This window comes from Sapajus apella, unplaced genomic scaffold (assembly GCF_009761245.1).
Source record: "Sapajus apella isolate SASKATOON/1434 unplaced genomic scaffold, GSC_monkey_1.0 scaffold44, whole genome shotgun sequence".
Classification (NCBI taxonomy): Eukaryota; Metazoa; Chordata; class Mammalia; order Primates; family Cebidae; genus Sapajus; species Sapajus apella.
This window is the reverse complement of record NW_022436984.1, coordinates 4,305,049-4,317,311: the sequence shown is the minus strand read 5'-3', so window position 1 is coordinate 4,317,311 and position 12,263 is coordinate 4,305,049. Positions and strand designations below refer to the sequence as shown.

The 12,263-nt window shown below is 38.2% G+C and overlaps 1 protein-coding gene across 9 annotated transcripts in view; it reads right to left on the bottom strand.

The window, feature by feature from the left end:
• Positions 1–316: 316 nt before the first annotated feature.
• Positions 317–12,263, bottom strand: part of LCLAT1 (lysocardiolipin acyltransferase 1) — a 187,595-nt gene continuing 175,648 nt past the window's right edge. For 8 of the 9 annotated variants that reach the window (XM_032239206.1, XM_032239205.1, XM_032239210.1 and 5 more), the window contains one exon: positions 317–4,303. In XM_032239206.1, coding sequence (XP_032095097.1) covers positions 3,801–4,303 — 503 coding nt within the window. In that variant the 3' untranslated portion in view covers positions 317–3,800. The remainder of the gene's footprint in view (positions 4,304–12,263) is intronic. The other variant, XR_004257183.1, reaches the window with a different exon arrangement.

The following is a 12,263-nucleotide window of genomic DNA, read 5'->3' as shown; positions in this document are numbered from 1 at the left end:
TATGTAAGAGCTCACATTTGTGGAACAACCAAACTTCCCAATAGCAAGGCTGTGCTAAGAGAGGGAGGCAAATCAAGTTCTGATGACATTCATTGAACCCTGATTTCAATTGTGGCACCTGGACTTTTTCAATTATGGAGGCAGTACATTGTTTTCTTGATTAGGCCACTTTTCTTGACATCTGAGAAAAAGAGACCTAACTGGCCAGCTTTTCCTTATCACTACACGCTGCAATGCAAGGCACGATGGGGAAAAAAGCAGCACCTTAACCTGCAGGTTTCGTTATTCCTGCTGAAACAGAAATATAACACGTGAAAACTATTTAATTCACTCCTTTATTCTGGGATCTATATTACAGGTAACACAACTCACAAATATACCATCAGACATTGAAAGCTAAGGCCATTCTGTGAGTTATTTTTAAAACTTGGTGTTTTGCACATAATCTTAAAAAAAATGAATTAGCAAAACCAAGGTTCTCTTCTGAAATAAACATTTAATGTAGGTACAGGATAACTTTAGGGCTATATCTAATCTGAAGCTTATCAGGTAGCAAAACCATTTGCATTTTCTACAGCTCCAAGGCAACTACTACCTCGCATGAAGCTCACTCCTTCACATGTTAGAGTAGTGTTTACCTGCTACAGTGTCCAGCGTGTAGAGACCATTTCCCTCTCAGTAGCAAAAGGCTTTCCCTAAGAAACACACTATGTACTACAGAATCCTTGGAACAAGAAAAAGAAAGGGAGCTGTAACTAAGGCACTGAAAGCACATTATTTGTATAAAGAAATGTAAACAATTTAACACCAACAGGCTCCCTCCGTTGGAGTCTTTATAGTAAAAGGACACAGGGGTATCATAGTCAGGGGTCTAGTTTGAAGTCTGGGTGAAACAGAAATGTTTCTGGAGAGTTCAGTGTTGGCTACCAATATGATTTCTAACACGGTGCTATTGAATTAACTAGTTTCAAAGTGACTCAAGTGGAAGCTGTTATTTCCCTTGAATCTGAGTTTTAATAGCATAACAAGGAAGGATTTTATAGGGGTCTTAAATTATGGGCTTTTTCTAACATTTATTTCAGTCTTTTATCAAGTTCTTCTAATGAATTTTAGGATTATTTTGGCTTGTTTCATCAAGGAAGTCTGGTGTAAGAACTTGTTACCTAATCAGTGCCCCTCCTTCTAAGTTCGTATTTCAAGTAGCATGGTTCATGTCATAAATAGACGACACTCACTTTAACACTGTTCAGAATGGTACATTTAGCAACTGGACATATAGCACTGTTAACATTTCAAAGTCCATTGAGCTTACCAAGAAAGGACTGAAACTACGGGACACAGGAACCGTGTCTTGCTGCAGACAAGCAGCTGCTCTGGCTCTGGGGCGGTGAAGTGGGCAAGGGATAATTCCTGAGGCCAATTACTGAAGCTAAATTAATTTCTTCTTGACACCTTAGCATTAATTCTAAGTAGTTCCAAGTCCCAAACCATTAACTGTATAGTTCTTTAATTTTTTTAAAAATCAGAGAAGAAAAATGCTTTTACACAGATGAATGTATAGGAAAACACAAATAATGACAATTTTTAAGAGAGCCTTATTGCAGAAAAAAAAAAAAAAAAGGACTTAATTATTTTTGGAGTTACTATCTCTAATTCTTAAAAATCGGGTATAGCTTTAGCTGTACTGCACTAAATGCACTTTATGAATTTGGGGTAGGTAAAATCAAGTTTGTATTTTATCTTAAACATGTTTTCTATGATGAAAAGGAACAAAATTTTTAAAAACGAAGATTTTTCCCTTCTGAAGCTTTCAGAGTTAAAGAGGACATGCAATTAAATGTTGTTACGCCTTGAACAATGAGTCTCATGACTTTGTAGGAAAGGCAGACGGGCTCCATTACCAACGTTGGGATAGAAAGCATTACCCAGCACAAATGCAATCCTGATTATTAAAATATTTGTGTTTCCAAATACAACCAAAGGAAATCTTAGAGAAACATAAATTAGAAAATTTTTTTAAGGGGAAATAACAAAAAAGGTTTTTGTTTTTTTTAAGAAGAAAAGCCTTAAAACCATGACGTTAAATAGAGCAGATGTGCATAATAACTAATTAGTAGCTCACAGAGGATTAGAAACAGCTTTAGAAAGGAACAGCTGAATATGGATTGGTGTGTTTCAGAAGAGGCAGCAGTTAATACTCTTCCAATAAAAATGATGTGTTAACAGTGTTCAGCCTCAACCAGTGCTTTCTCAAAGAATCTGCTTGATAAGTTCAGTTCATGATGTGTTTACCTTTCATGGCAATGCACGATGCAATTATTGGGTAGGTCACTGTCAAGCAAAAATGAGATGTAATTAAAGAGAAGGCATTCATACCTCAGAGTACATAAAGCAGTAAGTAGCTTCTAAGGCTGGTTCAATGCAGAAGTAAAACTGACAGTTTTGCTAAAAGTTAAAGACTTCTAATTGCCTATTTTCTGCAGCTCTAACCAGCATCCCTCTTACATGACCCACCCCCCCAAAAAAAAGAAAAAAAAAAGAGTGTACAGCTCCAACAGAATGAAAATGACAACACTTTTCTTTTGCCTCAGAAGGAAACTGGTGCTTGTTGGTGTGCTGGTTTTCCACTGAGTCCAAATGACAAGAATATTTGGGTAAACAATTGGTCACAAGTGGGTTCAGATACTATTGAAAGAGGAAGGCTAAAATTAAAGAGATCCCTTGCTATCATTAAGGATTAATTTTTGTGTTTTTACTTTGGTTTTAAAAGTAATATTTGTCAAGGCTCCAAGGGGTTGAATAATTTAGGATAAACCATTACCACCCTGTCTGTAAGCCATTTGCTGTTTTAATGGTAGATGTTAGATACCCATGCACATGTAGAAAAAGCAACCTTCCTTTTTTGGTAGGTTGTGAAGAAATATTTCAAAAGACAGTTTCTGACTGGAATAACAGAATGTTCTAAGTGTTCCTTCAAAAAAGTATGTGACTTCATGTATACCATTTTTAACAGAAAAGGCTACACCTGCCAAAATGTAAGGAAACCAGCACTAAGCATGCAATACCGACTGTGAGAAAGGAACTTCAACTGTATTACTTCTTATCTTTTAAAATTCAAACTAAAGTCTCAAAGTGGAGAGCCTATGGTTGCTCCCTGAGTCCAGGTTTTATCTTCCATGAGAGAAAAGGGCACAGGTGGTCTTCTGACATCTTGGTCAGCACACGATGTTATGAATTATGAAGGGCTTCCTGTCAAAACGCTTGATCAGTTTCATGACAAGGGAGTTCTCTGGTTTCTGACCTTAAGGATGAGATGGGTTTGTCTGGCACAGGAAGAAGCGTGCCAAGGGAGAAAGCTTGGGCACCACCTGCCTAGGTACTTGGAGGAACAGTGCTCACCTCAGTGAGGTAACCCGGGCAGTCCAGTAACAGCATGTGATCTGGCCATTGTTCATGAGTTCCAGATCTGCCTCTGGTATGGGGAGTCTGTTAGGATTGGGCCTTTAAGAACAATATGTGTGTTCCTTGTCTGCTAAAAGCCTGAAGATTGTTTAATAATATTCTAGCCCAAGTTATTTCACCCCGATTACCCCCTGCTATGTACACAGTATTGAAATTACATTCAGAGATTTAAAAAAAATTGTAGCAATATTTTTTCCACAAAACTAAGTGCAAAATATCTTTAACAAATAATGATGGCAGTAAGAAATATTCGACATAGTCATGCAAAAATGCATCTGAGCTTACAAAGGTTTAGAACATTTCCAAAATATGCCCTAGGTTTTTACATGGTAAACCTTTTACTCATTTTTCTTTAAATTTAAATGTGGCTGTTTGTGTAAAAATCGGTAACATGCAAGTTCTATGATCTCCAGTCCACCAAATATTCTCTCCTGCAGTACGAAGATTATGATGGTGATTATAAAATACCACCGAACAAGACTGTACAAATATATGAGTAGGCACATTGCAAGGCTGAATAGGGTCCAATACAGTATAGAGAGCAACTTGATCACAAGGACCCTGAGTTCAGACTTGCAAGGTGGAATGAGACTCTGTCCGGTAAAATTAAAATTCTTCTCCCCTTGATAGAAGGAACGCAGCCTCTCTTCTTTCTCTTCCCACCGCTTGTGGCACCAGAGTTGAAGGTCCTCCTTGGATGCGGGGAGGGTGTCTATTGGATACCGGCGGACATGAAAGTGGATTTCCGTGGGAAAGTCTCCTTGAAGGAGGTGCTTCTCTGACTGAGGAATGTTGTGAGGATACGCCACAGTGATATCATGGATAGCATCAAGATTCTTACCTAGGTTTTGAAAAGATAAAAACACAGACTCAGCAGTGATCAATTTGGGTGAGAATGCTGATTCACACTGCAGGGCAGCACCAGAAACTGAGACATCAGGACAGCATGAACCACAATGAACAAGCAAGGGTCAGAGATACTGGTGTTCCTGGGCACCTGGGTCACTTTTGACCAGTCATCTTTAGTTTTATTTCCTCCTTGTTAATTACCACAAAAATCTTTAGAAATAAAATATCTTGATTTGCAGAAACAGTAATCTGCCATTCTAAAACTATTAAGCACATTAACTCAAATTTGAGATGGGAATTAAACATTAAGGACTAGCTCCTTAAATATCAACAGAATTCACAGTTTTGATATATCCTATTAATATAGCCATCTCTCCAAATAAAAACAGATTTTCTCACCTTTAACCCAATGTTACCACGATAACTACTGAAAAGAAAAACTTACAATTAGACTTAGGTGGTGAGAAACATGTGAAAACTTCCATATACGTGTTTGTTTTTAAAAACATCCACTTGAGCCAGACACAGGGGCACACACCTATAGTCCAGGTACTCGGGAGGCTGAGGTGGGAGAACCACTTTTGCCCAGGAGTTCAGCCTGGGCAATACAGTGAGACCCAGTCTTAAAAAACAAATAGATAAATAAACTTGAACTCCAAGTAAGACCCTGATCCTGTATCCTTTCATCCTGAATTTAACTTTGGGGGGTAAGTGTTTTTAGCAGTCACAGCCAGATTGCTAGATGCTGTAGACAGTCAAGTAAGACGTGGTCCCAAACCTCACTCAAGATGTTCTCAACGTAACTGGGGAGACAGGTGCACACATAAAGGCCTAAATAGACTTTATAGGAACACATGAGGGGTTAGTAAAGGAGAGGAATGAGGTGGGGTAGTGGCAGAGTGAATGTTCCAGCAGAGAAGCACAGCGGGGATGGGAACACTAAAAGTAGGCGGGAGCCAGGTGGTCCAAAGCCTTCATGTTCTTCAGAATTTAAACTTAATTCTGTAGGTGGCAGAGAAACATCTTAAATAGTGGAAAACCACTTAAGGGTTTCAGACAGAAGGGACGCATATATTTCATTTTGGCAAAGATTACTCTTTGGGGGCAGTGACCAGAACGGTTTGGAGAGGATCAGGGCCAAAAGAGATAGAGCAGTTTGATGGCTACTGCAACACAGCAGGCAAGACATGGAGAGGACGTAGGGGCCAAAAAAGATGTGTGACGCGGTACTGTACAGTGTGAACTGGATGTGGGAAAATGAGGAGGAGGGAGCAGGGAGGAATGAATCTAGGCCTGTTTTTGGCTCAGGGAACAGAGTAGATGGTGGGGACATAGAGATTAGAAATGCAGGTCGAGTGTTGGATCTGTAAGGGACCCTGGGGATCACTTAATCCAATTCCGTATATGAGGCTGAGAAGTTTGGTATTTTGCCTAAGGGCATACAGCTTATTGGTTCGAAGTCTCTGAATGTTATTTTCTTCCATACTTCTGATGAGGACTTTGATTACTTACTGAACCATATGAAGCACACAAAACGAATCTGTGCTGATAAGATATCAGAACAGTCATTGCCTGTGGGGGTGGGAAATGAGAAGGGGGCATAAGGAAATTTTTTGGGTGACATTCTAGATTCAGGTGTGGATTACATGATGCTTACATATGTCAGAATAACTATATTGTACATTCACATTTCACTCTTTAAATTTTACCTCAATAGCAGTAATAAAGATATGAAGCAACTCCCCTAACTTATGCCACATTTGCCCTTTCCACTGAACATATTAGGTTGTATTCACTTTTTAAAAACGAATTCTTCAAGTTTTCTGCAAATGTTTGTCAGTCTCCATTACTCTGTGATTTACTTTAGGGTAAGAAGCAGGCTTCAATTTGGTTTCATAACTGAATTATAAAATAATCACTTAATGAGAGCTACTTTATAAATGAAAATGCTACATCAATAGGCTTTGACTCAAAGTTGAAAGGACAGCACTTTAGGAGTCAGAAGCGCTGTGTATTGTTCATAGCGGGGAGAGGAAGTGCAAATAAAAGGCTCCTTGAAGAAAGCTTCAGTGGAGATGAATCTGAAGACAGACTAGGCCAGACCTGCTTGGTTTAAAGAGAACTGGGCTGGTAGTTAGAAGCCCATGGGAAAAGCTTTGTGACTGAGCTTTCAAGAGGTGACGGATTTACCCTTTGAGAAAAGGCTGGCTGACCCTGTACCTTGTATGCTATAGTGGGAATTTACATGCTGAAAGGTGGGCTGTCTGATCAAGCACCCAAAAAAGAAGATCCTATTCCATTGCTGATAGACTGAGTATGATACATTCCTGAAGATGTTAATATGTCTCATCTTTAACTCACTTGCATTTAAAAAAAAAAAAAAAAGCAATCTTTCGTTTATCTTACTTCATAAGCGATGAAACTTATCCTTGACTAGACAGTACAAGCTAGTTTAATATTTAGAGCACTCCCCATCTGCAGGCCTCAGAGGCCATTCATTTCTGTCCGTCAATCACAACCATAATCCTTGTTTTAGCTGCCTAATCTCAATGCCACTCACCCTTTTCTTTTTCTCACTTAGAGGTAAATAAGATGTCTTTACCTCCTGTAACCTGTCGTGCCAATTAGCCAGATTCAGAACTATGTTCACATTTCATTTCGTTTCAAAACTCTGCGTGATTAGAAGAAATACTTCTGCTTCTACCTTTTGCTCAAATACTTCTCTCCTCAGTCGGGATTACAGGTCTTCATCAGTATCACCTTTCACAACAGCCTTGACCAATTCCCTTTCCCCATGTAGCTCCTTCTATCTTTCTACTCAGTCATTCTACACAATTGCCACATTCAATATTAAAATCTTAGGAAAACCTCATTCACATGTCCCAGCTTTTCTCATACAGGTGGTTCCTAGTGCTTACAGATCAAATACTGTCATGTGTTTTTACAAATTGGTATCAAAATTGTGAGAAGAATGCTCCTTTCTTTCTTCCTTCCTCTTGACAATCTATAGTGTGTGTGTGTGTGTGTGTGTGTGTGTGTGTCCCATGTGTGTGGGATTATAATGTTCAGTATAGAAATGGCAAGTTTGATGGCACCAGTGACAGAAATTTTCTTTGATGAAAGATTCTAGATTTATGGCAGCACTGAGTGTGGAGGGCTGTGGACGCAAACTGCCTGGGTTCAGATCCTGGCTCTGCCTCTTGCTGAGTTACTCAATCTCTCTGCGGCTTACTTAGTTCCTGTATCTATAAATGACCTAGGAAGGCTGTTGTGAAGCTTAAATAATATATGTAAAAATGCACAAAACAGGATCTGATACATAAAAATTCTCAATAGAGGCTGTTTACTAGGCTGTACCTTTTTTTGCTAACTTTAGCTCCTAGAGTCCACTGATACCAACAGGGTAGGGGTAAATTACATTTCAATGCTGTCTCCATACGACTGTCCACAGCTCTGTTCACCTGGGCCTTGAGAATGCCAATTAGAGATCTCCTAATTTTTCTACTCAACACAAATATTGAAACAAATGTTTCACGAAATGGCCAAAAATACTCCTGCTTCAAATATTCAGCCTTTTTTCCTGAAGTATTTCATCTCAACTCCCTTCAATGTCTAGTTCAAATGCTAAGGGTTCTAAGAAGAAGCTTGTTCAAGTACCAAGGCCTAAAGTGGCCTTCCCTCTTTGAATGCTTAAAGTACATGCATAACCTCATCTGGGTACTTGGTTGCTATCCTGTGCCCTTATTAGATGCTCAAGTGCCTTAAGGGCAAAGACCAGGTCTTTGATTTTTTTGAGACCTAGCATCTAGCACAATGCCCTCCATTAAAAAGGCTCCAGAAATGAGTAGTTGACCAATATTTATATGGTCGGCTATCTTTCTCATCTAAAAATACAGAAGATAATCAAAATGCTCTCTCCATTGAGTTAACAATTTGGTGAGTAACATACAGTGAGCTCTTTGCACTGTACTTCACACATAGTAAGTTCCTGGATGTTAGCACCTATTACAATTTCTATGACTTGTTCCATGGCATGATTTTTTCAACATGGGTTCTGTGAAATCTTGGTGCTGAAAGAATGATAACAATCTTATGGTGAAGGGGGAAAGGGTTTGCCTTACAAACAGGTAACATTTCAAAAAAAAAAAATCTTTTTTTTTTTTAAATAACTTGCTGGTTTAAAATCTAGAACTTTGGAATGATGTAGCTTAATTAAAATGCCATCTATATTATAAGCAAGTAAAGAGTAACACTGTAATGTTAGAAACTAAAAAAGACAAAGTGATGAAGGGAACTAGATGTGGAGAGAAGAAACACAGCTTATACCTTGACACTCATTTCCCTGAGTGGTGCTGGCAGCCTAGGCTTTCCTCAAGCATCACAGAGACTCGAAAATGTGTTCACTCCAAAAGAAAGAGAGGAGGAAATGGAGAATGGCTTTTAAATGTGGAGACAGAGTTGACTATCTTGATGCTTTCATTTTATACACACACACACACACACACACACACACACAGATATATACATACACAAATATATATATATATATATATATTTGTGTATGTGTATAAAGACAGGGGTCTTGCTATGTCACCCAGACTGGTCTTCAACTCCCAGATCCTCCTACTTCATTCTCCCGAAGTGCTCGGCTTATAGGTGTGAACCACTGTGTCCAGTCTGTCTTGATAATTTTAAAGCTTTATATTAAGTAAATGTCTCCAAACACAAAAGCTACAAAGCCACAGTAACTCTGTACTTCTTGAGTAGAATAGCCAAATGCTATGCAGGTAGAAGAACTGATTTCTCATATCCTGTCAAGACCTTTTGCCACCATAGCCTCTGGCACAGGGAGCCAGTACCAAGAGACATGTGAGCTTCCTCTTAAAGGGGACAGGTAAAAGAGGTTAGCATGGCCTTGGGGCTTGCTTCATATGACAGTAACAATAATGAATACTCAAAAGTTGAGATGCGCCTCTTTCATTTACCATTTATAATTGGGCTAAAAAACTGTAATATGTAAAGAAAAAATGTTCCTGCACTTACAATGGATTGAAAACAACAGACTTTTAAATAGGCAAATTAAGGTGGCTGCCACCAGTAAAAGCCATTTTTAAAGTATCTCATTGCTTTTTAGATGGGTTAAATTATTTTTTTTTTGAGATGAAGTTTCGCTCTTGTCACCCAGGCTTGAAGTGCAATGGCGCGATCTCAGCTCACTGCAACCTCCACTCCCAGGTTCAAGCAATTCTTCTGCCTCAGCCTCCCAAGTAGCTGGGATTACCAGTGCCCACCACCATGCCCAACTGATTTTTGTATTTTTAGTAGAGACAGGGTTTCACCATGTTGGCCAGGCTAGTCTCGAACTCCTGACCTCAGGTGATCCACCCACCTTGGCCTTGCAAAGTGTTGGGATTACAGGCGTGAGTCACTGCGCCTGGCCAGATGGTTTAAATTCTTTATCTAGTTGCTGTCTATTTTGTCATTTGCCTATATGGGGTTTAGAAAATAGGTTTGTTCTGTTTCAGACACTGTGACTACTGGAAAGTTTCATATTTTAGTATTTTATAGAGCCAGCACTGTGTTATAACAGCTACACTCACTTGGGCCCATAGTTGTTTCTTTTTCCCCTGGAAGAATGAAGCACTTGCTTAATATTTCAGATCTTAATTTTCAGTTTCAGAGCGAGGAAATCTTGAGTCCTTTATTCATATTTAAGTAATTAACAGAAGCTTAGAGGCTATGACTGAATTTTACAAATGTAATATCCAGAATGAAGAGTCTCAAAGCACATCAAGCTGAGACCATGATTACAAAGGTCCCAGCTCACTGAGAACAGGAGGGAGCCCAAATCCTTACACATTTGTCTGTTTAAAACAAAAGAATGGAAAGAGGCTTTTGTAGTCTCTACATGCCTAGTACAGTGAAGAAATCCTGGTTTGTTCATGCCTGCTTAAGTGTAAGATTCAATTATACAGTCCAATGACAGAATAACACAATTTTTTTTAACCCAGTTATCTTATAACTGAAATTATTCTTTCTCCATTCCATAATCAAATATATGCAGACTATATAAACATGTAACTTATTACATTTTAATACCTGCTTTTAAAAAATTAAAATAAAAATCTATTTTCTATTTGTCAGATCTAAATTTATAAATCTAACTGCATGGATTAGAGTTTTGAGTCAGTAGCTTGTTACCTAAGATGCATTTGTGTTAAAAGGAAATGCTGAGGCTGCTGATTTTGTACACTGTTTTTCAAATTAAAAAATTACTCCAAGAAGATAAAATTTGGATTTAGTAGCTAAGCAATCATTCGCTGTGCCACTTTGACACTGACATGTAACAATGCATAGCTAATAACAAAGCATGACAGATTGGCACTAGTCAGTATATTTTGAATAACAATCTTGAATGGACTGATTCAGGTATGTTTAGACTAAAAATACCAGTAAATAATATACCTTTCAGTTTCAAAGTAAAAGGGTATGCATGAAGCACTTAAAACCAATTGGTATTAAGGCTCAAACAGTACCATTTTCTTTCTTAGAGAAAATGCTACTGTTTCCTACTAGGAACATTATTTTTCCTTCTAAATAAGTTGAATCCTTAATGGCATTCATGGAACAAAAGGTGCCGTCAGGCAGCTCTCAGTCTGCCTTTTACCAGTTCTATGACTTTGGCATGTTCACTCTAAGCCTTGGCTGTAAATGTATACAACAGTCCCTATCCTGGGTTTGTGAGAGCAACTGGGATGAGGACTTTACAGGGCTTAGAGAAGTGCCTGGCATATAGTATTCACAGGTTGTTCTTGTTGTATGGTCATTCTTCTTCTTCTAGGTAATCACCTTTAGCAGTTGATAGGAATTCAGATTTAGGTTGCTATACTTTACCTTCTTTTTCCAGATTGTCCTTTGAGAAAGACCTAGTCTGTTACAGGGCATGCTGTGGTTTATTCTCAACATGCAGTCAGTCCACTCCTCTCGCATAGCACAGAAGCAAAGCTGTTTAGAGGACTGACTCTGGCTCTGAGACCTATTTATCTCTGTCATATATTCCTCTCCATCCCTACTAACTCGTTCCTTAGACATTTTAAGTGAAGCATAGATATTAAATTGTCCCAAGCATTTAGAATTAGAAGTTGATGATCTGTGCTCTAGAATCACTGGCCACCTGCCCCATCTTTTTGTTGTTGTTTATTAAGTCAAGGATTGTACTCAATCTTTTTCTAAATAAGAACCATCTTGGGCCTCAAAGTTAACTTTCAGCTGGGAAGTTAAAACTAACAATGGTATACTTGTGAACAGTCTTGCTTATTCAACTTTAATTTGATTCTTTACAGATAGTTTTAAAGAAACATATTTTCACATTTCTATCCTAAATCTGTTGCACTTTTTGTGTTTTGTATGAATGGTGAATCTTTTCAGTGCTGTTTACCTCTTCCAATGAATACTGGTTCTCTGGATCTTCAAAACAAGTTTAATTTTCCAGAGAGAATAAAAATATGTCAACATGTTCCAAAATTTAACATTAGTACATTAAAAGATCACTGAAAATCTGAATAACAGTATGTACTTGCTGAGGCCAGAGTTAGAAAAGAAGCAATGTGAAATTTAAATCACAGCTCTTGGAACTCTCGTATATAAAAAATGAATAGCCCCAAGTGCCTAGTTAGTAACAGTACTTATCTACTACATCTATATTTCACTGATAATTTCTAAAAATTTCAAACCGTGGACAGTCTAGGCTGAGCACATGTTAATTTCAAGATTCTTCAGTGAAAACATCTGAAATTTGCAAGGAATATTTTTCACATATTGCATTAAAAATAAAATGAAAAGTAACTTTGCTACTATATTGAGTTTCCTAGCAAGTGTGATAAACATTGACCTCTACTGGATCTGGTAACATCTTGATACTTCAAGGACATCATATAAATGGGTCATAGCAC